The sequence below is a fragment of the Anopheles cruzii genome, chromosome 3 (assembly GCF_943734635.1).
Source record: "Anopheles cruzii chromosome 3, idAnoCruzAS_RS32_06, whole genome shotgun sequence".
NCBI lineage: Eukaryota > Metazoa > Arthropoda > Insecta > Diptera > Culicidae > Anopheles > Anopheles cruzii.
Window position 1 is genome coordinate 16501746 of NC_069145.1, and position 27725 is coordinate 16529470.

A 27725-nucleotide genomic window follows, 5' to 3' on the forward strand; every position below is an offset into this window, starting at 1 on the left:
TAGTGGGACCAAAACCCTTATGGAGTAATCTTTACTAAGAATACCCTATCTTTGTCTTCTTTTATCCATGCATCGCTTCTCGGTGGTGGTCGACCCTTTTTGGGTTCAATTTTCGTTCTGCGATCTAGGGCCCTTCGAAGGACCGAAGGACCTATTCGATACTAGCACAGGAGAAAATCAACCAACGTTTGGGCAATTAATTCGTAAATTTATATTCGGATCTAGCCGGTAGGCCTACTAGACCTCCGGAACATCCACACTACTCCCGATCAGTGACTGTGACTTATGGACCGTTGCTCCCAGATACTGATCGTCGTCTTCCTATTCTTCTTTTACCTATTCTTCCTTGGCAGTGGTCACTGGGCAGCAACTCGAGCCCAACGGTCGGTGGAAGCACGACGAAGGACGGCTGGACGGACACGGAGAAGGAGCACGATGAGCTGACGATGCTGTCGGAGCGGTCCGACTCCGGCGTGACGTCCCCGAACAGCCACCACCACCTGGAGGACCAGCCGAGCGGGGTGCCGTCGCCGTGCGACCTGTCGCTGCTGGACCAGATCCCGACGGACGACGTGCGCAAGCGGCTGGTGGCGATGACCAAGCGGCCGTGCTACGACGACGAGGACAAGCTGTGCCTGCTGCAGATCCTGTCACTGCTCAACAACCTGGAGGCCCTGTCGCAGGACCACGAGATCGCCGGCGACGACCTGAGCCTGGTCGAGATGCCTTCCCCCAAGTACAACTACGCGCTCCCGGAGAGTAGCACCCCGCCAAAGGCCCTCCAGTCGTACCGGGCGGGTGCGGGCAAAATTGTGGCCACGGTCCAGCCATTCCACAGCACGGACCGCAGCACGCCGGCGGAACCAGCCGTCGCCACCACCGCCACACCCAGCAAGAGCATGTCGATCGCGTCGATCGCCGAAACATTCGGTGGCATGAAGAAGACGACGCGCTGGAACACCGCCGCGGCCCTGCAAGAGAGCGGGGTGTTCGTGGACGAGCCGCTCGGCGCGTACTCGGCGGCGACCACGCAGACGGAGCTGGAGGACTTCCCGTGTCCGGAGAAGACGAACGCCGAGCTGTGCGCGGAGATTGAGAAGCTGAACAAGTTCCGCCAAAAGATCGAGGAGTGCAAGGGGAGCGCGGCGAAGGTCGGGCCGCAGCTACCGGCGGCGACCGGCGACGAGACGTGCGACCGGCGGCGGCTCCAGTTCTACGTCGAGCGGTCGGCGGCGCTGGAGAACAAGCTGAAGGTGTACGAGAGCAGCGGCGACCAGCAGCTGCGTCTGCTGGCGGAGCGGCTGGATCGGGAGCTGCACCTCGAGGGCTGGGTGAAGCAGCTCTCGGAGCGGGTCCACCACCTGGAACTGGACAATGGGCGGCTAGAGGAGGAGCGTTGCGAGCTGGAAGAGGTCGAGAATGACACCCGGTTACGGTTACAGCGACTCGAGGAGGACCTGGAGGTGATGGGCCAACGCAACGTGGAGCTCGAGCTGTCCCGTGGCTCGTACCAGACCAAGTATCAGGACGCCAAGGGCACGATCGTCGGGCTGGAGGAGTTGGTCCAGAAGTACGAGGAGAAGATCTTCCTGCTGGAGGAGAACGAGCACGAGCTGCGCGATCGGATCGAGGTGATCAACATGTTCATCCCGCTGCTGCTGCTCTACAACAGCTGGCAGATCCACGAGCAGCTGAAGGCGCTCCAGCAGAAGCAGCGCGAGGACCTCCACCAGCAGCAGGCTCAGCAGCGCCTTCGGCAGCCACGGCCACGGTCGCCCCCGGCCATCCAGTGCATCCCGCTGGAGCGCATCGAGTACTACGAGGGCACCGGGACGGAGGGGCACGCGGGCGATGAGCTGCAGCAGCGACTGAGCGAGCTGATGAAGCGCGAGAAGGAGCTGACGCAGAACATCGCCGAGCTGAATCGGGCGTACAACGAGACGCTCGAGAACGCGGACAACCTGTGGGCGCAGATGGAGCGCGAGTACAAGGAGAAGATCGGCCGGTGCGAGCAGGAGGAGGCCACGCTCAAGGCGAAGATCGCCCAGCTCGAGGAGCGACTCGGCAAGGACGCGGAGTACGCGAGCGAACGGATCGCGCACCTGGAGGAGGCCGAGAACGGGCTGAAGGCGCGCATTAGCCGGCTAGGCAAGGAGAACAAGGAACTCGGCGCCAAGCACGGCGGGCTGCTCGAGGAGTACGGCGCTCTGAAGGACGACTATACGCAGTTGCAGTGCTATCTGCGCGGCCCAGCGGCCGAGGCACTCGAGCGCGAAAAGAAACGCGTCCTGGCGCTCGAGGACGAGCTCGCCCACACCGGCCAGATGTTGCGCGACAGCGAGGACTCGCACCGGGCCGAAGTTGGCACTCTGCGCGGCCGACTGCTGGCCGCCACAAAGGAACTGAACCACATCGAGGTCACCAATAGCGAGCTGCGCGAGGAGGTCGAAACGCTGGAGGCTCGCATCCGTGAGCTGATGACGTTTCGGAGCCGCGACGAGGAAAAGATCAAGCACCTGACGGAGGAGCTCGAGTCGAAGCAGTCGCAGATTGTGGCGCTCCAACACACACGGTCCACCGCTGGTGGCGGTGGCAACAGTGGCTTCCGGTCGGTGGCGGCAGCGGCAGCCGCTGGGCGCAGCCTGGCACAGGAACTCGGCTCGTACACGCCACGGCACGCCAGCTACTACGAACCGCTCGGCGGCCGACGGTTCCCGGACAGTGACGGTAGCAGCAGCGAGGTTAGGAACTGGCAAGCCATCCTCACCTTTCTCGGTGTGGAAGTCTCTAACCGCACGTGTTGTTTTGTTTACAGGAAAACAAGGCCTCAAAGTTCTCCAGCCAGCGACCTCTAGCGGCGGCGGCAGCGTTCGAAACCAAAGAAGTGAAGAGTCTCGCGGAAACCATCATCCTGAATGCCGAAAGCCGGGGCGGTGTGAAGACGCCAAAGAAGTCGTTCGTAGAGGAGGTAAGTCGCCCCCCAGCCGTTGTCGGGGGACTGTAGTCCACCCCTCGTCGGAGGGCCCATCCTCCCGTAGAGAAGGTAGCTTTCGAAGTAAACCGATTAATTGCGATCGGCGCAGAGTTTGAACCAACTAAATTGAACGGTGGCGGACCGCGGTAGAAGAGTAACCTCGTAGAATCGGCTGTCCTTATCTTGTAGTGTCCCTTGTAATAAACCTTGGTCCACTTGGTCTGCTTTCACGATGACACCTCCTCCACCAACGGTTTAGCTATAATGTTGATGCCCTTCCTTTTAGGCGCGTAGCCGGTTCGCCCGCTGGGTGTGAGAAGGGCGTGTTCCCGGGCGGTTCCAGAGTCAGCAACCCGCGGACGTTACCCAGAAGTCCAGTCCCAGTCCAGTCCCGACTAAACATGTACACATGCACGCACACCCATACCAGTGCACCTGCACACAAACAAACACACCGTAGCATGCACCCGATCTTCCGTAGCAAAGCGCCCTCGTCGGCGATGGTGGCGACGATGTCCGCCCTGAACTGAACGCCCCCTGCGCATAACAGTCCCCAGCTCCCAGGGTCGGTTGTGTTGTTCCTTTGCCCGGGTGGCCAGATCGGACGCATTCTTCCAACATTGGTGAGTTTCCATGGCGGCGGTCGATCGGCGATCGTTTCTGGCGGCGACCCTCACTCGTCTACTACCATCTCTGCCATCTTCTTCGTGCTGTCCGACTTTCTCCATTTGGACGCTGTCTCTTCTTCGGAGCCTGTCCAACTCTCTCTCACTCTCTCTCTCTCTCTCTGGCTCTCTCTCTTAACTTCTTGGTCTGTGCATTCACCGATTTGGGACCTTGTGCTGCGAATGTGGGTGTCTCACCGAAATGTCCTCTTTTTTTTATTCTCGGCACGCACCTAGACGGACAATTGATTGGAGAGAATGGTAGCAGCACGCAGCGGGGACGCAGACTCTCACACACGCACACGGTGGACAAACAGGACGCTCGCCGTCGGGGGGCGCCCAGGAGGCCAGCAGCAGCAGCATAGGACCTTCGGTACCAGCTGCGACCACGTGCGCGATAGTCAGCTCGCTTCCGGCCGTCGTTTCGCCACCTTCGCCACAGGTGTGCAGGTGGTTCCCGAAATGATGGCCCGTTGGTCGGTTGGTCTACCGGCGCGGGGTCGCGCTGGCTGAAGGCCATCAGAATCAGAATGGAAAGAAGGAAAGAATCTAGTCGTTGTTGATGTTTGTTTTAGTTGTCTCTGTTTACGATACTACGATAGTGTAAAAACGTTACATCATGTACCCCATATTTAGAGCACGTATAGGAAAAGCGAATGCGCCTAGGGAGGCGTTAGTGCGTTACTCTGGCACTACCACTGGCACTACGTACAGCGCGGTGATCGGATACGGATCCATCGGCCGCTCGGACTGGGCGTTTTAGTTTAATTGTTCAAATTAGTTTTGGTTGTCCACCTTCACCGTGGCATTCGCGGTGAAGTTTGCATTGGTAGCGAGTAACGGTGTTAGGGGCTTCGTCAGTGACCCCTGCGAGGCTGCCGAGCGATTTTCAGTACTAGTAGTAACCTTTTTATTTGCCTCGATTTGTGCCGCAATTGCCGTTTGTAAATAGTTTCATTTGCGTTCAAGTTTAGTTTTATTTGTTTTGTGTGTGTTTCTTTTTCGCTGGCTCAAGTTATCCCCCACGCAACACGACAGGTTACGTTGCATCCTCCGGAATAACCCGGAGCCGGTGTTCCGTTGTTGGAGAAGGACACCCTTATGGCTAGTATTCACTGTGCTATTTGCGAGTATACGAGTGATACGATACGGGCAGGAGCAGGTAATTATTTAGTTGAAGCCAGACACAGCACAGGCAGGTACAGCAAGGGTACTCCATCCGGCATTCGACTCGCCCGTCTACAAACTAGGAGCTAGGAGACTTCCTGCGTTGCCGATCTGACCACTCAGCACCGTGTTGTCGTTCGCGGACGTGAGCTTCCAGGAAACTATTTAATCATGATAACAATATCAGCCACACATAGACTCATTTGTATGCCCTACATTATTCGATTGATCAGGGTTTTGTAGTAACACGCGGAAGGAAGGAAGGAAGAGATGTGAGGCGTAGGAATGTAGTAAACCTCGAAATACATGCCCGTCGGTGTGATAGTTAAACGAATGTGCCGTAAAACCGTAGTATCCGAAAGTCCGTCTATACGTTGGATGCAACAATGTTTTCTCTTCGCAGTGGTCATAAGGAACAGTCTCAAAAGCATCGCCAGTTGGGCCAGTTAGGCATGCGCTCTTATTTTCACAAAATGACGTCGAACATCAGACCCAATTTGATGACACATTTGAGCAAACGAGTGGTTTATTTGATTTCTTTCATGTTTCGGCGATGGATGCAACGGCGATGTGGCAACAGCGCAGCGCGTCCGAAACGCGTCTGCCCGCTTCAAAACTGTGGTTCATTGTCGCAAAGTTGTTCTTATTATCCAAACGGAGCTAAACTTATCCTTCGAATTAACACACACACACATCCATATTTAGTCGATTAATTGATAGGTGTTAGTAGTGGGTTTGCTGCTCATTCGATAGCGATCGCTGCCATCTTCGGGCCATCGGTCAGGCCTAGGACTTCTTCCACGAGTAGTACATCTCCAGCGGCTTGTTAACCTGTCGGGGAGAGAAACATCGGACAAGCCTCGTTATTATGGCCGGACACCACCGACAGATCGGTTTAAGGGGCGCGTGGAAAGTCAAAGTTATTTACCGCTACCTTCCAGAACTTTTCGTTCACTTGCTGCAGCGTCTGGTTGCCGCTAAGCACCACCAGCTGGTTCGGTTGCTGGGCGATGTAGATGCAGAAGTTCAGCAAGCGGAACGACTCGGGCAGCTCCGGATCGAGATCGAGCGTCAGGCGCATCGCCAGGTACTTGCTCAGATGGTCAACTGAAAAGCGAAAGCAAAAACCGGAAAACGTTGAGGGCCCCAGGTACAGTGTGAGACACCCGGCACCGTACTTGTGGCGTTCGACGTCGTTTTGATGTAGCGAACCGAGTTTTCCTTCAGTGCCTTCAGCAGCGGATTGTCGCCGGTCATCTCGGTCGGGTGCGGTTTGAAGACGAGCTCGATCTCGTCACTACCGTGCTCCGAGTTGCCGTCGCCCTCGGTGTCCAGGTTCGAGTCGTTCTCTTCCGTTCGCACGTCGACCTCACTGTTGCTCTCCGATTCTTCCGATCGCTCCGACATCATGACTGAGCGTGGCCGCTTCACTTTGCTCGCCGAACTAACGTTCGACGGTACGGGCGACGGTGTGCTGCGTACGGAGGGCGGATTCGAAGGGCGCGACTGCTCACCGGCGGTGGTCGACGGAGCCCCGGTACTGGAACCGGCGCCGGAATTGGAACCGGGGCCAGAACTGGAACCAGCGGCCGAGTTGGAACCCGCGCCAGACCCGGAACCAGCAGCGTTGGCACTGGCACTGGCACTGGCGGGTGCACTCGCCTGATTCGAGTCCTTGCTAGCCGGCTCGTTCGGGCCACTGTTGCTCGGCACGTTTGCAGCTGGCGTTGCCGGAGTCGCTGTCGCGGTGGACGACGAGCTGGCATTCGACGGGCACGGCTCATTATCGCCCTTCTTGCCCCGGTTCGGGCGGTTCTGGGACTGTAGTTTGATGCCCTCGTTGATCGAGTGCACCAGCGCCTGCTGCGAGTGACTCTGGTTGAACTTGGCCAGCACCCGTTCCTGGTGCGCCTCGTACTCGTCGCGGCTCGGGTAGATTTTCGAGATGAGCAAATCAAAGTTCGGATCCGGCCGGAGCGAACGCTTCGAGACGAGCTTCTTGCGACACGTCGGGCACTCCTTGTTGCCGGACCGGAGCGCGGTGATGATGCAGTCGGAGCAGAACCGGTGCAAGCACTCCTTGGTGGTCATTGTTTTCTTCAGCATGTCCAAGCAGATCGGACACATCAGCTCGCTGTGCAGGCTGCGGGGCGACACGGCAATCTCGGTGTTGTCCGTGATCGTTTCCTGCGGCGCGCGGTGCAACTCGTACAGGGACAGGTCCCACGTTTTGTTCTGCACTGCCTCAATCGACGCCATGGCGGGGCAAATCCGTGCAAATCGCACAACACTTTCACACCGAACTAAACACTCGATTTTTATCTTTCAGTGCGAAAAGAATGCGAGATTTTGTTTAACACCAAGGTGTCTACACATCACGCGTCGATGGTGAGACGTCAAAAGATGACACCCGTCAAACTTCATGAATGCCGCAAACAAAATAAAAAAAATGCACAACCTCTCTGCAAAATAAACATTGGAGGTTGCACATTTTAACCAAACAAAACTGCCCCCGTTACACGTTACACTCCATAATTTACTCGCAGCCACTCAGATCCTGATAGAGTGCTTTGATCATGCAGTCGGAAGTCGGAGGTGCCGTTATTAAAGACGACGTAGCGACGAATCAAGGGCATCATTGATCCATCTGTGGTTGCTATGCTGCCAATTTTTCGGTGCTGTCTGTAACATTGAAATTGTGTGGCTTAAAAGTTGAAATCATCAGTCCAAATCTTAGCGTAGTGCCTTCGAAATTCCGCCACGCAAAACCGGGCCGTGAACAGCTTCTCCGGATCGCCAAAATGGATGTAAGAAAGATGCGGAAATGTCTTAAACTCTCCTGCTCATTATCTTCCGTTTCCGTGTTGCAGTTGCTTCAATGTTTTTGCAAATGCGTGAGGAATCTGACCGAAGAGGATCTCCGTCGGTACATTGACACACTGGATCGGGCGGAAAGCTTCGTTAAAGAGGAGCATCTTAAGCAACTGTTTCGGTGCATGTGCGATCCCGAGGCAGGCACCAGCAGCCGACGAGCAAAACCGCGAGCCATCAAGTACTTGAACGCTGCGGAAGAAGCCATCGCATTACGCGAGAAGCCGACCCTGCAAAATGACGAAGAAAGACTGGACCGTTTCTTGGGTGGGATAGACGAAAATCTCGAGGAAGAGTTTTCCAACGCCTCAACCGACGAGCGGGCCGCGGTTTTGGAGAAGATAGCCGTGCACTACAGCAAATTATTGGCAGAAACTTCCGAATACCAGCAGTTCAAGGCGAAGCTCGCAGACGCATACAAAGGGAAAATTAAAATCAGCCGAAATCCAAAGACGTAGAATAGGTTCGCCCGGACACATCACAAACCGGAAGCATCACCAAATCGAACGTTCATCACCGAACGTTTGAGTGTAAGGAGGAGTTCCTGCCGCTGGTGGCCTTTAATTTATTGTTCTCGGGGACAAAAGCTTAACATTTTAATTATTTTACCAATAACGTAACACCCGTAACGATGCATTGATTTTAGACTGGCTTACATTTAAGCAATGTACGAATAAATACCAACAATTAACGAGAATCTATGTTTAACCTAATTCAGGATGAAATTAGCTTTGGGAAACATTGTTAATATAAAGTACATAGATTGCTGCAGTGGTTCGATGTGAGTGTTCGACTGATATCCATTGGTAGTGATGTACAGGATGTGATTCGTTTTAGAAAGCAATTGATTTGAAAGTAAATAAAATTGCACCTAATTTTAGTCTAAGGACATTTTTCATTGACAAAGGTTTATAGAACGACAGGCATTCTGATTCTCATTCACCCTGCTCATCTTTGACAGAGGGTCTCTAGTTGCATTACCCTTCATATAGCAACCTTGTCTAACGAAGCTCGAAGGAAAACATCACAAAGTTTGTTTACATCGTGCCGCAGGTTGAAGATCCCGGAAAAGATTGTCGATATTTTCTTCCAATAAAGCCGCATAAGAAATGGCCGCTAACCGTGAACGAAGATCGAACGCCGGCCGGCGCATGGCCGGTTTGCTGGACGAAGAGGAAGAGGACGAATTCTACAAAACCTCTTACGGAGGATTCAGTGAAACGGTCGACGATCGAGATTATGTGTATGTTTGGTGTTTGGTTAACGGGCTAGCCGGGGGCCAGTTTGAAGTAATTTTCGTCCCTACGATTGTTTCAGACAAAAGAACGACGACGAGGAAGACATTGTAGACTCCGACTTCAGTATTGATGAGAACGATGAGCCCGTATCGGACGCCGAGGAGGAATCGGGCAAGGGACCGAAGAGGCGTCGCCAAGTGGGCACGGTTACGAAAGCGTACCGCGAGCCGCCGCCCAAAAAGGCGGCCGTTAAGCCGGCCAGAGAAACAAAACCGAAAGCGGAGCGTCAGGCTACGCTGCGGAAGCGCGCCAAGTTCACGGTGATCGATTCGGGACGCAAATCGTTCCGCAAATCGACCGCCGCCAAAACTGCCGCGACACAGAGCCGGCTCCGGCAGAGATTCGAAGCGGAACGGAAACGGACACGGGTGATCAGAACGGAAGTGTACATCCCTACGCAAGAGGAACTGCTGGAAGAGGCGGAGATTACGGAACGAGAGAATCTGAAATCGCTCGGTATGGACATTCTCGTCCAGGTACATCGCGATACTCACTGTGTTGTTACTTATTTCCACCGTCAGAACGCTTCCGAAGGATGGAGCTGGAAAAGCAGAAAACACGACCCACGAAGCGCAAGTTTTCGGGCCCTACAATCCGGTACCTGTCCACGGCAATGCCAATTATCGAGGTGATGTCGAGCGGCAAACCAGACGACGGTACACCGAACAAATCTGCAGAAAGGGACGCGTTCGATCTGACTGAGAAAAGGTAAGACATGTGCCCCCTAACAGCATAGTTGGAGCTGACTTTACTTCATCGCACTCTTCCTGGCGGCCAGTCTCAACCTGAGGGATAAGACGGCGAAACGGAACAAAAAGAAAACGAAAGTAGAAGTAACTGGCCAGTACGAGCGAACGTTCATCACGTTCGAAAATGATCTGGATGAGAAGATTTTCGACTCGATCTTCACCAAACCGGACACCGCCCGAAGTCACCGTCAGATCTGTGCCGTTACTAGGCTTCCGGCCCGCTACTACGACCCCGTCACGCAGCTACCGTACCGGAACATGCAGACATTCAAGATCCTACGCGAAGCGTACTACCAGCAGCTGGAGGAACGGGGCAACACGGACAATCCGGAAGTTGCCCAGTGGTTAGAGTGGCGCCGCAAGATCAAGCAGTTCCGGGTGGCCGCACTGAAAAAATCCCAATCGGAGGCAGCAAGCAGCGAAAGGGTGCCGCCGAAAACGACAGAAACCGCCATCGGAAGTAGAGTGAAATAGAGCCCCCAGTCTTGTGCTGCTTCTTTCGGAAATAGGTAATAAACACATGGACGCGCTTGCGACATACAGATACGTTCGAGGCTAAACTGGCGTTTGTATTGTTATCTCGCGTTCTTTTGTTCTTCTTTGGCAACTGCGTCCGCGGCAGAATCGTTAAAAAGCCTACAAACACTGCATATCTATCACATTCATCAGACTATGTTTATAGTAATGGTTTGCTATGATCGCTAAAGTTTAACATACCGCCGGGCAGGGCCGCCCTCGGTTACTGTGGTAATGGTTTGCAAATGCGACTACGCGCGACGACTGGCTTCAACGGACTAGCTAACAGGCTATCTATCAATTAATTAACGACATCAAACAACACATTACAATCCGGCGTCGGCCGGTGCGGCCACGTCAATTACGGAGCGTGCCAATCCGTCCAATTCTATCCTACGTTAAAACACAAAAGTATGCAGCTTGTTAACCCACTGCGGGTTGATTAATAGACATTTGCCTCCTTCGTGCCTCAAACACACCTTTGTTACCTTTGGACTGCCGAGCAGAGCTGGATTCAGTGCTGAATTCCCTTTCCGGCATGCGTGCGCTGCCTGTAACTTGGCTCTTGCCTCTTAGGTTTGCTGTTAACGGGTATGTTGTTAGCGGTATTGTATTGTTACTGCTTCGTAAGTATTGTATTACTTTCCACTCCACTATGTTGCTAAAATTTGTAAATTTATCATCCCGTCAGTTACCCGTCCTTTGGCCAATCTGCTTCGCGGAATAATGCTGAACCTGAGTAAACGTGCGTACTGAGTGACTGATCCCTAGTGGACGGAAACATATCGATTGAACGTGTGAATGCGGTTACTTTGATGGCAGTAACCAAACGAGAAACGAACGGCACCGTAACTTAACGCAAACCAGTAGAGTGCTAAACGATCGTAATCAGCATTGCTCGGCGAAGCAGCAGGACCTGCCATTGTGGGTTATGTGTAGCTGCTACAAGAACAATACATATGCGTGCTGCTTGCTGATTGATTGTTGGTGGAGTCTGTTGCACGTGCCTGGCGCACTATTTGCGGCCATTCTCCTGACGCAAACCTGGATTATATTCCCCACCGCCACTCTTAATTCTATCTCATCTTCACGAACGAACGAACAACTTCGAAACGGGCAACATGAACAACAAAATACACTCTCGTAAAATGTAAAATTCTTCATCACACAACTAATGCCATCTATGTATAAATATACGGGTGTGTATGTGTAGGTATATCGATCCGATCCGATCCGAATAACGTTCAAATGTCCTGTCCCCCACCAAAGTCTGGGTCAGTCTGGGTCTGGGAAAGGAAACAACAAAGTTGTATACTGTGGCCGAGTGGGCCTTCGGGAGTTTGGGGGGCTTTCGTTCCCACGGTGTGGGCTAACGGAACATCGGCCTCCTCCTCACTACGGTTTACGGTTTCCCGTCGCGGGAAATCTACATTCAAAAAGGAAGGTTAACGTGGTTGTTTAAAAAAATCTGCATGCTCGGCGGCACTCATTCCGGTTCCATTCTCTCTCGCTCTCTCTCTCTCTCTCATGCTTTGTGGTGGGATATGCAGGATCGAATGCCACCTATTGTTTTGCCTCACGTTAAAACCTAACCGTCCATTTCGTATCTAAAACAACTGAGTAAAAGCGTTCCTCGCATTAGACCTCGTTTTGCTTCGTCCTTATCAGCGACTGCGATTAAAATACTGATGGTGGATAGGTGGTAAATTGTCAACAGTTAACACGACGACGGGGGTTTTGTGCGTTATGTTGGTTTCGGTCGCAACGGCGAGCCCTAATAGTGAAGTAATACTGATTGCTTTTGCTTCTTGTTTGATAACAGTTGAATCGGTTGTTTAGCGTTGGCCGCTTACCATCGATAAACAAGTCTAATACTCTAATACTCTTGTGTATATATAAAAAGGAAACTTGTACCCGGTTCGCGCCTCGGAGCTGACGCCGACAATCTTCGTCGCTTTAAAAAGGGTGGGCTCTACATTCGTCGCTCAATACAAAATACTCGTTTGCCCTATCGGTGCTACTGTATATAAAAACTCGGGGGACCTAAAATGATTCGAAACAAGAGTGGAACTCTAATGCATTAAAAACGTTCAATCCAAACCCGGAAGCCAAACCCGCACGCGCGTCTGCGCGTTTCTCTTATCAGACTAACAATTCGTTAACATCGACCAACTTATAGACCGCAACAGACCGTTCCTGGACGTTTGACGCCTTGCAGGACGCTATGGTGTCCGAAGGCGATTGGTTTGCTTTAAAAACAATACCTCTCTACACTTGTTAACATTACTTATACCTATTCCGCCGTGGCGCATCAAAAGAGTATGTCGCGATGTCCCGTAATCGTTTGGTCGCCACACTCTTTTGCAATCAGGCGAAGCGCGTTAGTAGACGAAAGGGCTGGCGCATTAGATGAGCGTGTCCTCATCCTGCGTCTCGAACAGCATCAGCAGCGAATGCTGCGAGGACGAGCGTCCCCCGAGGGCGTTCCCCGAGAGGGAGCCATCCGGCGAGAGCAGGCCCGTCTGCAGACTGTAGTTGTCCCGGTAACCCGAGGTGGACGAAGTCTGCGATACCGAGTCCCAGCTCAGGTCTCCCAGTGTCGCGATGGCACGGTTGATGGGTTCGAACGGTGGCGGCTCGTTCACCGTTGGTGGCACAGCGACGGAACCTACCACACCGGAACCGATCACACTCACGCCTGGTCCAGCAGCCACCCCAGAGCCGGCAGAGGATGGGGACGGTACCATGGCCAGACCTGCGCCGCCGGCCACCGTCGGGATGCTGCTGAAGCCGGGCTCATTGAAATTGTTCGACCGCATACCGCGTCGGTTGCGGAACGTTTTGCGGCTCTGGGCTCTCGACCGCTGCAGGCGGTGTTTGTTGTGGTTCTCGCCGGAACTGTCGTCGGCCAGACTGTCGGGCGAGAGGGGCGTAGTGGAGGTTTCACCGGACGAGGTTTTAAACTCGACCGACGACACGAACCTCAACCGGGGCGGTTGCGTTTTGGCGGCCGACGCCTGGAGCGAAACAGAGTGGGACAGGTGCGGGATACTGCCACCACCGATGATGGCCCCCCCCTGGCTGCCCGGTGTCGCCTGTAGGTCGACCGAACCGGCCTCGGCCAGGGTGCAGGATGTCAGCGTCAGATCGGCACTCTGGGAGTCGGCGAGCAGCCCTGCGTCCCGATTGTTGGTGGTCGTTGTGGTGGAACTGGACAGCGATTCGCCTTTCGGTGCCTGCAGCGTCTGCTGGGACAGGGTGTCGCTGGACGTGCAGATGCCCGTTCCACTGCGTGCGTCCTGCTGCAGCGCCGACAGCAGGCTGGTGGGCGGTGGAACCCCGGTCAGCATCGAGATCAGCGACGGGCGCTGCTGATGGCGTACCGGTTGTTCCGGGGCCGCCGGCACATTCGGCATGTCCCGTTTCGATGTCTCCGTCGACATGTCACGATCTGCAAGTGGATGTCAGGTTAACAGAAATGGACCACAACACCTGAGTACCGAGTTCCGTTTCTTACCATAGCGTCTGGTTTCGAGTTCTTCCCGTAGTTCGCGCAATTCGCGCGACAACTCGAGCAGGATGGCACCGCGCGACTTGGTGCCCCCGGATGGTTGCGTTCCACGCATACGTTCGCGGATCAGAAACTGCATGTGTCTCTCGTGGTCACCTATCGGTGGTTGCGAAATCTGTCAAAGCAATGAGAGAGAAGATCAGAGATTGGGTCCCTTTCCGGTTCTTTCGGCACCACAGTACCTTGTGCAAAATGAATGGCATCAGCACGATATACAGCGGTGTGCGCTGGGTGACGACAAACTCCAGGAAGCTCCACAGTTCCGGTGCGGCTTCGTTGCGCCTGCCGAGATCGCGCATGACCCGCGCAATGCGGGGCCACTCGTGCGAGAGACGCGTCTCGAAGCAAATGCAGAGCACCCGCAGCGCCAGGAAGGTGGCCTGATAGAGAGCGCTCGATATCTTGGCCGGTCGCTTCGCATCTCGGCTGCCGGTGAACGTGAGCGATCCGGCTCGCAGATCGGCGCCGGTCCGGTTCGCCTGGATGCCGGACTGGGCCGTCCGGCCGGCGACCGGACTCATCGCGTTCAGGACGGCCGTCACCAGGAACGAGATGTCGGACTGCTTCAGTTCACCGACGTCCGAGATGCCGCGACCGCTGCACACCTTCAGGCACAGCGGCATCAGCAGGTGCATCAGGAAGCCCTCGGCTTTCTCCTGCGTCGGGAAGTCGGCACTCCCGCCACAGATCTGCTCCAGGCCGTGCGACAGCGAGTCGACCGGGCTGACGACTTGCAGCGCCACCAGCCGTACCACGTTCGAGCAGAAAAAAGCGGGCGGACTCTTGGACATGAGGGCTGCCCCGGCGCCGGACACTCCTTCCGGGAAGTTTCCCTCGTTTACGATCAGATTTTGCACGTTCGTCAGCAGGGCCTTCATCTCGCGCCAGTGCAATATGTGCGGGTAGCGGATGATGGCCTCGGAGACGCCCTTTAGCAGGCCGGCGGCCGCCTCCCAGTTGGTGTTGCGTCGCACGGACGACTTCTTCGATATCTTCAGAAACACCTTGTCCAGCCGGCGAAGGATCGTGACGAGCGTGGGCTTCATGCCGTGATCGTCGGCCCATTCGGCGCGTGGGAAGATGCACTGCATGTACCGCTGCAGCCCGCGGCAGGCCATCGATTCTCGGTCGTACGGGGACACCTTCAGTAGCGAGTGGGCAATTTCGGCCAACCGTACGTGACACTTGACGTCCAGCAGCTCAGTCGGCTTCGGTTCGCCCTGCTTGCGGGCCAGCTCCGCGAGCCGCGTCGAAGCCGAGATGATAAAGTCGCCGACCACCGACAACAGCACGTCTCGCGGGCGCCGATATTCACGAATCGTTTCGGAATCGTCCACCGAGTCGTTCAGTATCTTCGAGCGTCCGATATCGCTTACGTACTTGGCGTGGGACTCGTCGTCGTAGTCCAGCCCGGGCGAACACGGTGGCCCGCGGGAACAGTTCCGCTGGCTCGAGCCCTTGTGCTCGGGGCTGTTCCGGAACGGTCCGTTGTAGCTCCTGTAACGGAAAACAACCAGTTACCGATCGTGGACCGAGGCATGAACCGTTTAACCCGCCCTTACTTTGACAGTCCCTCGCAGTTGTGCACCATCGTGCGGATCGTGACGGCCAGCTGTAGGATGATGTCTCGCTCGCATTTGCCCTCGAGCGGAATATACGACGACGACTGTATCTGCTGCATGTAGCACGGGAGAATGGCTTCCAAAATGATCTACAAAGAAACGGAAAATGTCGATCGGATCGTGTGCTGCAGAAGTGAGAATACACAGTGGATCAAAGCACACTGACCAGCATCTGGTAGCCACGGGTGCTCTCGGCCGAGTACGACACAACCATCACGCAGAGCGTAATGCAGTCCAGCACGGTGACCATTTCGTCCTCATCGTGGTAGCAGAAATCGATGGCCTTCAGTGGCTTTGGTTCCTTCACCAGTTCCGCGATGTTGAGCGGATCCGGGGATGGTGTTTCAAGGCTGAGCAGCAGATTGAACAGGCAGCTAGACTGCACTTTGTGCGCCTCGCCGTACGTACCGTTCTCGTCCGTGTCCAGGATGGCCGACACGGAGCCGAACATCTGCAGAATGAAGGGCTTCCGGTTGAGCAGATAAAACTGCTTCACCGCGTACTCGATCGTGGTCGTGACGAGTTTGTTCGTCTGGTGCAGAGAGTACACCTGCAGCATGGCCGGCATGATCATGAAGTAGCCGTTGGTGGAGAAAATGTTCTTAAAGTTGGACGCCGCGTTGATGAACGTAGCCGTGACGTAGCGCATGATGCACGCGTCCTCCGAGTGTAGCAGCGCGGCCCCGGACAGCACGTTGAGAAACAGCTGGATGTCGGCCGAGTAGGCAAAGTTGCCGGCCATCGCCTCGAACATGCGCGCTATCAGCCGGACCCACATGAACTTGTGAAGAACGTCGAGCCCCAGTAGCTCCTTGCCCAGTTCGCCGCCCTGGTGCAGGTCCAGATCCACTTCGAGTGCCTTCCGCGGAAAGGAGGGCAGCTTCATTAGCTCCTCGTGCAGAAACACGACACGCTGCACCACCATGTCTACGTTTTTCAGGATGGCCCACGTCAGGTGTACCTTTCCGATTTCGACAAACTTTTTGCACAGCTCCTGGCGCTGCAGCGCATTAAACGAGTCCTCCGTCTTCATCTCGACCAGCCGGAGCTGCGGGTACTGCGAGCGCTTGAAAAAGTACAGATCGCGCACGTACCAGTTCGGGTTCAGGATCTGGTGAGTCTTGTAGTCGACGAGCACGTGTTGGGCGTGCTTCTTCTCGTCGATCCCGAAAAAGTCCAACGACTCGTTGAGAAGCTGCGAAAACTGCGTGTCCTCCTGCACCGGGAACTGAGACGGTATGCCACCCTCGTCTGCCGGAAAGAGGAGCAACATCAAATGTGATTAAATTTGCGGGACGTCGCCTGGCACCCGTCCAACTTACCTTCCGGACCGTGCACGATGATCTTCTTGGCCGAGGGAACGTTCGCCGTCAGCAGTATCGAAGCATCGCACTGTTCTTTGCGCAGAATCTGCTTTAAGTCCTTGAACATGATGCCGTGGACACTGTGGACCACCATCCACAGGACCGACAGCGCGGAACCGACGAGCTACAACGAACGAAGCCATTCGAATGAGGAACAGCTGTTGGATTGTGGTGACCACTAGTGACGTACCTGTTGGCTACATTCGTGGGTCGATCGTACGTAGAACATGACGTAGCCAATGATGTAATTGTACAGGGCGAAAGCCGCCTGCTGCGGCAACCTTGGCACGAACCGTATCAGGTGGCGCAACAGCTTAAACATCTGATCCTGATGATCGCGCGTCAGGCGCTCCAGCACGTACCGTAGAAAGAGGGCTGAATCCTCGACGAGACAGATCCAGATCACTTGGTAGGCCACCTCGTAGACCGCGCAGCCGTCCGAGTTGACGGCCGCATCATCCAAGCAGGCCACGATCTGCATTACGGACGAGCAGAGACAAGACGGGAACAGCGAGTGGGCCGCGTGCATGTGTATCGCCGACCGGGTGCCATCTTCCTCCTCTTCCACGTGATCTTCGGCCGGCCCATGATCAAGCCCGGGCTCGTGTGCCGCCTGCTGCGTGACGGGGATCGTGGTGATGAGGAAACTTTGCCGTTCCGAGCGCTGTTTGTCCTCCTGCTGTATCATCGCATGCCGGATTGCTTCCGTTTGTTGCTTCTTTCGCGTTTTTGTCGCTGTCACCAGCGATCGCTGCGGTAAGGAATCAAACGCCACGAAACGCCTTTATCGACCGGACAGTTCTGCGATCACTGCACAACAGTACTTACGTGTCGCTCTTGGTTGAGTGTCACTTCCATATCCTTGTTCTGTTGCCTGGGCATCCAGGGTGGATCGACGACCGGAAGGCTCTCGATGCCAATCTTTGGCGAGGGCAGCGTGAACTCGATGCCCGGTGGGGGCACCTTGAACGAGAGGTGCGCTCCCTCCTCCATCCGGGGCCACACTTGGAAGCGGTTCTTCCACAGCACCTGATAGCGCAGGATCGCCTGGATGCGCGTGTTGGGGCATTTGTTCTTCAGCGAGCGCTGCATAATGTCGGTGGCCGTGTTCGGTGCCTTCACCGAGGCCAGTATGAACAGCGCAGCGGAAGCCGCCGACACCTCCTGATCGGTTTCCAACAGCAATTCCCACGCAATGGGGATGACCTCGACAAACTGTTCCTCCGTCAGCACGGCCGCGCCCTTGACGAGCGATGCAATCGGCGAGTGGAACACATCGCGCACTTGATTTTTGATGTACTTCAACACCGGCGGATCCTCCTGATGCTGCTTCGGTTCGTGAATGAACGTTGAGTACTGGGAAGTGTTCGGTTCCGATTCGTCTTGCAGTACGATGCTGGAGTTGTGGGACAACGGAAGGTTGGGGAGTCATTTAGCAATCTATTCACAGCCCTCGGCCATGCTTACCGATCTCGCTTTGTGACACTGTCTTTGCGCTTCGATGGCGAGGTTTGCGAAGAACTTTGATCAGACACTTTGCGGACCTGCTTCGAACGATCACGTCTCGTTGTTCCTTTCGCGGACTCATTCGGTTGGGCGTAGCTGGAAGCAGTAACCCCAAACTCATCCCCATGAATCTGAAAAATATTAAAAAAGTTTGTAAAAAAAAATAAAAAAGTGTTTCGAAGCATCTGCCTCCTGTGAGGATTGAACTCACGACCGCTGGTTTACGAGACCAGCGCTCTACCACTGAGCTAAAGAGGCTACAGGAGCTCACGCTTCCGTAACGCTATATGAACACGGTGCTGTCAGCGCATGCGTCGACAACACAATGAGCTTTGCTCGAACGCTTATTCGAGCGCTTTCTAGCAGATAGAACCAAAACAGGTATATTTCATCCAAGCGTCGCGTGGATGACAAGCGTGTGAATGTGGCAAATTTTAAAATACGGTGCTCTTGTCTTACCTTACGGATGGCACGAATTAACTTGGCGGCCGCTCGCATGTGCCGGCGGTAGCAGTGTGGATGACAAAAGTTCTGATGATCACAATAGTAGTTGAACGACCCAAGAAAATTTGAAACCGCTTTCAGCCACGGTAAATTTTTCGTCGTCTCATCCGAATCATTGGAATCACACGGAGACTCCGGAGGTTGATCGTCACTGTTCGGAGCAGAGGGTTATTACGTCTGTGCAAAAACAGAGAAGATATCACTTTCTTTACCTCAAAATGCCTGGAGATTCTTCTCCACCGCTAATCTGTCCCGGTTCCGAGTTGTCGCTCCTGTCGGACAGCGAAGAGACCTTCCGTTTCGATTGAATGGAATCCGTGCGCCGGACAGGATCTGTAAGCAGAGGCAGAGTTTAAGCACAGTTTAAGTTGGGTAATTTTCTGGCACGTACATTCGTTTTCCACTTCCTTCAAATCCTTAGCCCCTCTGCGAAGCTTCAAGGACCGGCGCTTGAAAGAGCCACCGGCGGGCGTAGTTGAGGTACCACGGCGAAGCAGAATATTACGAGATGCCAGAGTGCGCTTTCCTTCTGCAAGAGGGACACCGTTAGTAGATGAAGTAACCATCGGCCATCGTGCAATGGTGGCACTACCGTACTACTTACGCTGAACATTTTCCTCTCCCTGGATCGTCAGGGTCGTGTTGCTACTATTTTCCGACTCGTTATCCGGTTCCTGCAGGACGAACGAGATTTTGCGCTCCGTTTGGCCGGCGATCGACTGCAGACTTTGGGCCGATGTCTGCGAATGGCCCATCGAGCTGAGGGCCATCGACCATCGCCGATTGGTGTCACACCTGTTTATCGTAACGAAACCATGATTGGCGTACCGAAGCCATGACACACGGGCAAATTTGATCCGAGTATTTACCGAGACACCTTATCCCACGGGGCGTGCTTCTCTTTGGTGGACAAACGTGACGCCTTCGGCAACGTTTGGTAAGTTTCTCTCAAGAACGCCGTAATTTCCAGCAAAAGCACACAAGCGATCAGCTTGAGAGCCGGTGGGCAATCGTTGCCGTGCGGGTTGACGCTTGCTGAAACGATGAGAAAGGACCACAGGTCTTCAGTGGTGCGCTTTTAGAAGATGCTATCTTTGCTTACTCTCGTCCAAAAAGTCCTCCTCTTCGTCCTGCTGTAGCAACTGTTTTTGTTTCTCCGGATCCAACAGACTGGCTGCCAGCTGGTCTGCGTTTTGCTTCTCGTTATTGATCATCTCATTCAGTCGTGCACCAAGCGCTTCGCCCCACTAAAGTCAAAGCGAATAGTTAATCTCAGCCCTCTGAGGCGATCGAACGTGAACGCACCTGATGGAACATTTTGCCCGCCACTCGCTGGAGGACGTGTGACCGACGGGTTCCGGCAGCCATTGCCGAACGGGTACCCATCGCCGGTCCGGATGGTCTGAATACGGGCAGATTTTGCTTCATCCACGATGGCCACTGTCCGCGGTTGCACAGGTGCACGAAGTGGGCACACTCGATGAGAAACGCTGCTCTGGCCACTATTGGCGCTTGAGGCTACACGGTCGGGAGAGTACGGCGTATTGAGGGACTTGGAAATGAACACATCGAATGCTAGCGACTTACCAGGTCCAACAGAGCTGTCACGAGTGCCGGATCCGGTACCGATCCGGGGGCGCACACCTCGAGCAACAGAGCAAACCTGGCCATCCCTTCCCGCACCGGCAGGGTCGGAATGAGTCTGCGCTCCTTCAGCACCACCACCTCAGACTCACGTGGCCCATCGCTGATGTCCAGCGAGCTCCGGCGGCTGAAATCTGGAAAGCGAAAAAGAAATGAGGTTGTGGCGCGCTCGGCCATCGCCGGATACTCACAGCCACCGCCCGTATCCTCGGTTCCTCCGGTTTTCTTCTTGCCCTTGCCGATACCGAGCCTATTTAGGCGGCGCTCCACACGTCGTTTTGCCTTCTGGATCGAGCGACCGATGCCTTCGGTGGCGCGGGTCGAGCGCGTCTGGAAGTTGAGCGATCCCTTGCGCATGAAGTTCGTCATCGACTCGCTGCCACTGGCGCCCATGATGCCCGACTCGAGATCGATGGAGTCGCGGTCCTTCGAGCGACGGAACCAGCGCACGATGCCCGTCAGCCGACCGACCGAGTTGCGCTCGGAGCTGGAAGTAGAATCAGACAGAAGGGCACGCTCACTGTGCCGAGGGGTTAGCGTGGGCCGCACTTGCGGCCCCTTACGTCGCGGATTACTCAGCGGGCTCTGGCTAGCCCGGTAACCCGGTTCCTCGAATCCCTCCGTCTCTAACAGCTGCAACAGGAAAGGAACGATCTACACGTTTGAGTATTTATCTTATTGAGAGAAAGTTACACCGATAGGACATTTAGCTCTACTTACGACGCACGTCGAAGAAGTGCTCTTCTTCTTGAACAGCAGCTTGCGCTGCGCTTTCTCATCTTGCTGTAGCAACTGAATGTCGTTCGTGGGCAGGTGGCTGGACGTGAAGTAGATAGAGAAAAAGGCGCGCTTCGTACACTCTGTTCCGTCAGAATCCCAGGTCCACCGCCGGCTTACCGTATAACGCGCGTGGTCTGCATGTTCGGAGCCTGCTTGTGTGGTCGCGGCGTCACCGCCAGAATGCCGCTGAGCGCCACGACCCGGAACGGGCCACCGTGGGCACCCTTGACGTAGGTGATCAGTTGGCGCACGTCGCTGTACAGAGCCAGGTTGTCCTGCGATTTGAGCTCCTTCAGCGAACGCACCAACCGAGTCGCCAGCGTCTTGAAAACGGCCGCGATGACCGGACCCTCGGTGCCACCGGTCAAACCGCTCCCGAAGTTCGTCGCGTAACCGCCCTGGCCGCCTGATATACCGCCAAAGTCAGGGTTCAACGATTTTATGCCAGATGTTCTCTTATGGTCTGAATCGGTGAAGATGAAACACATATACGTGCAAGCTTTCTACTCGACAAGCAATGGGAACGTGGTGATGGTTCAAGTTTTCATATTTCACTCCCACAGGGGGTCTCTAAGACAGCAGCTAGCTGAAAACGGTGGCCAATCGAACTAAGCTCCAGATCTGTTTGTGTGTTGTACAAATTTCGGTTCAACGCAAGCGACTTAAGTGGCGTCGGAATTGAAATGGAAATTTTGCGCCCAGCTGCTGCTATGCGAAGCAGGAAAATGAAGTGTATAGAGTGACAGAGAGTAGCAAAAAGCACCTTTCGATAGAATGCATGGTTGAAGCACAGGTTGAGAGGTGAATAAGAGCCATGGATGATGCGTCACACGAGGATCAGATCCTGTACAAGCTACCTAGTGTAGTTGTCCGATCGCACGCTGACACCGAGTCGTCTAACGTAAATGTTTGTAGCGAAATAAAGATACAGAACATGTGCAGTAAGGAAGGAGCGCTACCATGAACCGCGAGCTAGATAACGGCACGCTCGAAGGATGGCGATCCGTCACCACAAGAAAGTGGTAGTTCCGCAACGCGTGTTTTGTTTGGTGATGAAATCATAAGCGAGTGGGTGCCGTTTATCAAGAATATAGACGATAGCAGAAGATAGGTAGATTGAGCACAGCCTAGCGTTGGTAACAAAAACGGCCACGACGGGAAACTGATGCATAGCTATTCGGGTGTAACAACATTGATTGCCCATTGCCACACAACTTACTTAGCGGGGACAGCAGCGAGCTGGGATCCACACAGAAGCCCAGGTACGCGTGGAAGAAGTCGGTCACCTCGTGCATGGACGATTCCTTGATGAACGATCGCAGATTGCTTTTCAGCAGCTTGCTGTTCTGGCGCAGCAGTCGGGACAACACGGAGTTGCACGTGGTTCTGAGCACCTCCGCCGGTGGACCGCGGTTTGCTGTAAGACGATCGATCAAACTGTAGCGGTCACTCTAGCGGGGAACTTTTGCACGACGCTTACCATCGTTACACCCATGCGGGCAGCCCAAGTGCATGAAGGCGCGCTTCACGATGCCGACCGTAAGCGAGTGGGCATGATCGCCCAGCTTCAGCACACCGAGGTCCATCAGGATTTCGCAAATGTTTAGGCCCGCCTCGAGGACGCGCAGTGTGCACACGCTTGAGTCCCGCTTGAAGACACAGTGGACAGCCAGCAGAACGACCTCGTAGTCGATGGTGCCCTCCTTGCTGATGTAGAAACAAGACCCGGGCGCTTCCGTTTCGTCCGACACGCACGTGTACCCGATGTGGGAATCGGTGTGCGAACGGAGCATCTGCGACTTGAAGATTCCGGTACTGCCCCCGGCACTGAGCGCGTCCAGTTGCGAGTCGATGGAACCCTGCAAGATAGCGCACGTAAGGGGCGTCGGACAATACATGAATGCCGCTGGATCGAACCTGTCGTTTCATAAAGTCCGGCGATGGTGTCGGCGTGTGCTCGGTGACGGTAATGATCGGGTACTTGGGAGTAGTGCTCGATTGCCGCGACTGAGTGCTCGATTGCACATTCCGGATGATTTTCGGCGCTGGCTCGATGGCACGATGCAGCCTGTCAAGTACAACACCAGCTTTCGTTAGTTACGTTTAGCACGGTGTTCCACGGACACACTACGGCGAAGGTGTTGGGGATCGATCGAAATGAAGGTGGGAGTACCAATTTTGATAGTGCGATACCGATAGCAGTCCAGATGGTGGTTAGCAGGATAGCACGGGAAGGCGTTTTGGGGTAGGTGAACGAGAAGAAACTTACCCGCCATCAATGAGACAGCTGGTATCGTTTTACAGATGGAGAAGGAATGGAGTTTTTACAGCACAGTAAAATAGATATAGAAAATGACTTTATGCTCTAGTAAAGCGTGGAGATTTCATTAGAAAGTACATTTGAAGAGAAGAGGTGCAAAACATCGAATTTCTTACGACCGTTGTCTAGAATTAGATTGCGATTGTTAGCCAGTGAGAGAATCAAGCTCAGAACCTAATACTGCTGTCAACATCATTAACATCGACGCAGTAATAGCTGAGATTGATTGAAAGACCAGTAGCGTACGAATTCGTCGATAGCGTGAAGAAGTATCGAATCCTCCTCTATTCTACTTAGAATCATGCACATTATGTGGAACACCCTTTCAGATGATGCATACCTTAAGCTTGGCATACTTTTGCCTTTAACCAGATTCGTCGATGGTGCCCGTGAGATCATCGACGCCGAGCGGGACAGTTGCCGTTCGCCGGTGTCCAAACTTCGGTGACATTCCTGCAAAACGAAGGCATATTTAGTAGCAGTTTCTCTAGCGTTGATCGGTGAGATACCATCTGCTGCAGCCGCTTTCCGTTGCTGTTCGCGTCGAGCCCAATCTTTTCCAGTCCCCGGTCGGATTTGGACAGAATGCGCGTTTCGATGAGGGTGCGCAGATCAGCCATCTTCACGCGACGCTTCTTCTCACTGCCCTTACGCTCAGTCATCGGCCCAAGGGAACTGTCCTCGGATGAAACCTTCGCCGTGTAGCAGAGCGAGTCGGTCAGCATGGCGTTGATCGGTGGATCCGGTATCTCGATGTAGTCCTTGTTCACCGACCCGATACTGGGACTATCGCGACTGCTCGTGGGCCCTTGATAGAGCGAAATCTCAATCTGCGGTATTGGCAACGAGTTCGATCGTCTTCTCGGGTGCGATGGAAGAACGGACGTTTCTTCGCTTATATCGCGCAGCCTAAAAGAGTACACCGTGGTTAGTGCCGTACAGGAAACGGGTTGCCATTTTGCCGGTGCCGTTACCTATTGTACAGATAATGCAGACTCCAGTAGACGCCTTCCTCTTGCCAGTGCGAGATGAAGAGGCAACGCAGAACCGCGACGTCCAGAAAGGTGGCCGCCACCACATCACACTTGTGTGTCTGTGACAGCTTCGGGTCCGTATCGAAAGACTCCCGTTCCGTGGAGGAGCTAGTCTTGGGTTTTGAGTCCTTCTGCAAGAAGACGCCCCGAATGAACCATCAGCTGTCCTCGCCAGTCAAACCAAACTTACACTGTACGTGTCGATCTTGTCAAAGTCAAAGCTCGTCGCTTCGCCTCGATGATGGTCGTGCCGGGCGTCGTGCAGAGGGTGTGGCTTTGGACCGGTGCCACTACTGCCGGCCGTCTGGTGCGGCTGCTTGTTGAACTTGGCACCATGGTGAAGCAGACTGGCATCGGCCGTATAGTACGATGGGTCCGGCGCTCCACCGTCCATCGGCAGCCGAAAGATGACGACGCGTTCCTCCTCAACGCTCGAAGCTTCCTCGGGGATGGTTTCCGGAAAGACGGAATCCTTCGGCGACGACACAAACGACAGCTCATCGTCGTGCTTGACGGTTCCGGAATACGACATACTGGGCGGTGATTCGATGTTTTCGTTTTTCTCTGGAACGTGAAAGAGTACTGTTGAATTGAAACTGTCCTACGCCGGTTTCCAACACTTGTGGCCGTACTTGGCGAGAAGACTTCCGGTGACGGTGTGGTGCTGACCGAGCTCAGCAAGTTGCGAGCCTTCGGCTTGACGGGGGCCGTAAAGCAGGGCGCATTCGGGGCACGGTACTCCCACATTCCTTGCCACATTTTCAGCCCATTTTCGAGGCGAAAGTTTTGAAAGTCCGACTCCTTCAGCATGTGGGCGATCGGGGCAAACAGAAACACAAACAGCTGCAGAAGGGCAGAGGAACCGTGGTGAGTTATGCGTGCACTGTGTCACAACGAGCTTCCCGAACGACACCTACCGATATGGTGGGAATCGAAAACAGGTAGTTGTTGGTGGTATTGTCCTTGTCAGCTTCGGCATCGGCACACTCTTCGGCCGCGAACAGCAGTATCCAGTGTAGCGTGTAGAGAATTTTGGTTTCCGCCGATCCAAGAGCTTGCAGATCTTTGACACTGCAAAGGAAAGGGCTGTAACCAAGCGAGCAGACGGTGCCAACAAACCTCACTCACCGATTGTGCATCAACGCTCCGGCGCAGTGTATAACGTGTGGTAGGGCCGCCTGCACGATGCGCCATCTTGGGATGGATTCCAGAGCCGAGGAAAGCGAAGGCGATAGCCCAAACTGGATGTTCTGGACGAGCACCTTCTCGAACGACTGTAAAATATGATCGACTCGCATGAGTGGCCCATCCGGTGGCTACCACGCTTCCATCCACTTACCTTACAGGCTTCTTTCAGCTCCTGCGTTGGAAAGAGAACGGTGCGCGTTAGTGAGATTCGTGTGAAAAAATGGAAAATCCTAGTCTAGTTTAGAGCCTTGACTGCGTGTCTTGAACATTCACAAATCGGGGTACAAAATACAGCAACCATGCGCAATGATTGGCAGCCACGGCCGATGACCGCTCATAATGAATTTCTCTGCAAACGAGCCGACATGCCTTACGACCCAGCTACGAACGATTCGAAATCATGCCAGAATCATGCCCAAACCATGCGGTACGATCGACTAGCTTCCCAACGGGTAAGACAGCTACAAGAACTACTTCCACTGACTGATGGGACTGGGACTTGGATGGGAAAAGCGAACTACCATAGCCAGTGTTCTGCGACGTGTGGACTACGGGTGACTACGGGCTACGTGTGCAGTGACTACGGCTACGGTGTAATGTACCTGCTGCACCGGGTTAGGATGCAGCACTAATCCTACGGCAGCTAAGGTACAGGCGTACAGGTGAATTCCGTGAACGTGACGCGCAATGTGGTACTAATGGCGGTGGGAGCTCTACACGACACAGCTATCGCATTCCAATCGCTAGCTAGCGGCTTTACCGAGACCAAACCAGCGCTGGCATGATGGGCAAAGTATCGAACGAACAAAACGTATGGATACGCAGGATTTTATCATCAACCACATGAAGTTATGTACACTTACATGGTGTCCGGGTGCGTGTTGACAGAACTATCGTACAATACAATTTTGCGTTATTGTTTCGCGCGAAAACAGAGAGCGAGAGCGACCGAATTGAATTTGTTTCGCGGTACGCGGAATGCAAAGTAACGTTTTGGAGGTGTTTGTTTGTATGTATGATGTTGGTTTTTAACATTTGTTTTGGTTTGTTGTGTTGGGGCACACATGATGACAATAGCAAACATTGAGAGATTGGCAGAAGAAAAGAAGAGAGAAGCATGAAATCAACATCAATTCGCACGACTATGTAGATAATTATGTTCAGTGTTTATGGGTTTTTCTCTTCTCCGGGATTGCTCGTTTTGCGTCCAACCATTCCGTTGGGCCCTTTAGTGCCGTTGTTATATGCCGAATTTATGTTTCAATGTTTGCCCGTTATTTACACTCACAGCTCACACTGGAAAACAATAAGTTTAGTAGTTTTTTTAACAATAATAACGAAGTTGTTACAAAATTAGGTAAACTCCAAATTAATACTTTTGAGCCAATGCTTAGCCTTGTTAGTTAACCTGCACATTGTTTTAATGTTGGATTTAGTTGAATGGAGGCGCCAGTACTTCACTGCCAGGCCTCATGAACGTAAAAAGGGAACAAATTATGTACAATTGTTAATTGCTTCTTCTTTGCAGACGGTTTATGACGGCACTGTTGTAAGGAAGTTATCGGTTTTTAAGGATACTGCCACCATGAGGAGCGAGGGGGCAGCGAAAGCACCGAACCGCATACGTACCATACAGCTGGCCTCGTGCAGTTTGCCGAGCTTGGGCCGGATGAACGGTGCTATCTGTTGCCACAGGAACGTCTGGACCGGAACCGGGACGCCCAGGTCCTGCAGACCCTCGTCGATGGGATTGGTAGACGAAGTGTTCGCCATGGCGAGACAGGTGGGAAAGTAGGTTCTGTTGGTGAGATAAAATGGTGGAACGGACGGGTCACCCTTTTGCTATTGGCTGGTGATATGCCTGCACGTGCACAATATAAATATCCAACCCGTTAGTCCAATTACGGTGTCATAATGGCATTGAATTCTAATTACACACACCATCCCGGGTA

General features: G+C 53.9%; 5 protein-coding genes and 1 non-coding gene across 11 annotated transcripts in view; 3 read left to right on the forward strand and 3 right to left on the reverse strand.

The window, feature by feature from the left end:
- Positions 1-5130, forward strand: part of LOC128275344 (uncharacterized) — a 73672-nt gene extending 68542 nt beyond the window's left edge. For 2 of the 3 annotated variants that reach the window (XM_053013815.1, XM_053013816.1), the window contains exons 9-12: positions 354-2741; positions 2816-2968; positions 3261-3597; positions 3877-5130. In XM_053013815.1, the coding sequence (XP_052869775.1) occupies positions 354-2741; positions 2816-2968; positions 3261-3290 (2571 nt within the window). In that variant the 3' untranslated portion in view covers positions 3291-3597; positions 3877-5130. The remainder of the gene's footprint in view (positions 1-353; positions 2742-2815; positions 2969-3260; positions 3598-3876) is intronic. The other variant, XM_053013817.1, reaches the window with a different exon arrangement.
- Positions 5131-5353: 223 nt separating this feature from the next.
- LOC128271920 (E3 ubiquitin-protein ligase RING1) lies at positions 5354-7121 on the reverse strand. 3 transcript variants are annotated; one of them, XM_053009605.1, is made up of 3 exons: positions 5985-7121; positions 5741-5913; positions 5354-5637 (listed from the first exon to the last, which is right to left on the reverse strand). In XM_053009605.1, the coding sequence occupies exons 1-3, from the start codon at positions 7063-7065 to the stop codon at positions 5593-5595; spliced, it is 1299 nt and encodes a 432-aa protein (XP_052865565.1). In that variant the 5' UTR covers positions 7066-7121; the 3' UTR covers positions 5354-5592. The 3 variants fall into 3 exon arrangements, with proteins under 3 accessions (XP_052865565.1, XP_052865564.1, XP_052865562.1); XM_053009604.1 differs by having other exon boundaries at positions 5738-5913; XM_053009602.1 differs by having other exon boundaries at positions 5735-5913.
- A 223-nt stretch (positions 7122-7344) lies between these two features.
- On the forward strand, positions 7345-8353 carry LOC128273840 (uncharacterized). The gene is made up of 2 exons (XM_053011896.1): positions 7345-7613; positions 7677-8353. Exons 1-2 carry the CDS (start codon positions 7608-7610, stop codon positions 8133-8135), a joined length of 465 nt encoding a protein of 154 aa, XP_052867856.1. The 5' UTR covers positions 7345-7607; the 3' UTR covers positions 8136-8353.
- Positions 8354-8755: 402 nt separating this feature from the next.
- Positions 8756-10238, forward strand: LOC128273293 (vacuolar protein sorting-associated protein 72 homolog). Of its 2 annotated transcripts, none has more exons than XM_053011229.1 (4): positions 8756-8920; positions 8995-9431; positions 9497-9683; positions 9754-10238. In XM_053011229.1, the coding sequence occupies exons 1-4, from the start codon at positions 8787-8789 to the stop codon at positions 10196-10198; spliced, it is 1203 nt and encodes a 400-aa protein (XP_052867189.1). In that variant the 5' UTR covers positions 8756-8786; the 3' UTR covers positions 10199-10238. The 2 variants fall into 2 exon arrangements, with proteins under 2 accessions (XP_052867189.1, XP_052867191.1); XM_053011231.1 differs by having other exon boundaries at positions 9497-9597; positions 9761-10238.
- Positions 10239-12236: 1998 nt separating this feature from the next.
- Positions 12237-27546, reverse strand: LOC128271373 (protein unc-80 homolog). The gene is made up of 34 exons (XM_053008864.1): positions 27403-27546; positions 26637-26663; positions 25925-25945; positions 25714-25859; positions 25503-25656; positions 25218-25428; positions 24776-25149; positions 24526-24716; positions 24061-24460; positions 23892-24004; positions 23501-23518; positions 23149-23299; positions 22712-23090; positions 22451-22648; positions 21349-21694; positions 21172-21268; positions 20643-21105; positions 20395-20585; positions 20113-20325; positions 19910-20054; positions 19677-19842; positions 19412-19602; positions 19199-19336; positions 19020-19140; positions 18763-18958; positions 18265-18434; positions 17626-18193; positions 16988-17548; positions 16756-16921; positions 15600-16684; positions 15374-15522; positions 13994-15308; positions 13758-13926; positions 12237-13691 (listed from the first exon to the last, which is right to left on the reverse strand). The coding sequence occupies exons 1-34, from the start codon at positions 27544-27546 to the stop codon at positions 12646-12648; spliced, it is 10023 nt and encodes a 3340-aa protein (XP_052864824.1). The 3' UTR covers positions 12237-12645.
- Positions 18490-18561, reverse strand: Trnat-cgu (transfer RNA threonine (anticodon CGU)). The gene has a single exon. It is a non-coding gene; the product is annotated as a tRNA-Thr (tRNA).
- Positions 27547-27725: the final 179 nt, after the last annotated feature.

What these genes read in the sequence shown, in the direction of transcription:
- LOC128273293 (XM_053011229.1), top strand. Translation starts at nt 8,787, where the DNA reads ATGGCCGCTAACCGTGAACGAAGATCGAACGCCGGCCGGCGCATGGCC. An exon ending in GTCGACGATCGAGATTATGT is followed by an intron (nt 8,921 to 8,994) that starts GTATGTTTGGTG and finishes CGATTGTTTCAG; the next exon opens with ACAAAAGAACGACGACGAGG. An exon ending in TTCGATCTGACTGAGAAAAG is followed by an intron (nt 9,684 to 9,753) that starts GTAAGACATGTG and finishes CCTGGCGGCCAG; the next exon opens with TCTCAACCTGAGGGATAAGA.
- LOC128271920 (XM_053009602.1), bottom strand. Translation starts at nt 7,065, where the DNA reads ATGGCGTCGATTGAGGCAGTGCAGAACAAAACGTGGGACCTGTCCCTG. An exon ending in AACGACGTCGAACGCCACAA is followed by an intron (nt 5,914 to 5,984) that starts GTACGGTGCCGG and finishes TTCGCTTTTCAG; the next exon opens with TTGACCATCTGAGCAAGTAC. An exon ending in AAAAGTTCTGGAAGGTAGCG is followed by an intron (nt 5,638 to 5,734) that starts GTAAATAACTTT and finishes TCTCCCCGACAG; the next exon opens with GTTAACAAGCCGCTGGAGAT.
- LOC128271373 (XM_053008864.1), bottom strand. Translation starts at nt 27,546, where the DNA reads ATGGCGAACACTTCGTCTACCAATCCCATCGACGAGGGTCTGCAGGAC. An exon ending in GAAAGCGGCTGCAGCAGATG is followed by an intron (nt 24,005 to 24,060) that starts GTATCTCACCGA and finishes TTCGTTTTGCAG; the next exon opens with GAATGTCACCGAAGTTTGGA. An exon ending in CACTCAACCAAGAGCGACAC is followed by an intron (nt 17,549 to 17,625) that starts GTAAGTACTGTT and finishes TCCTTACCGCAG; the next exon opens with CGATCGCTGGTGACAGCGAC.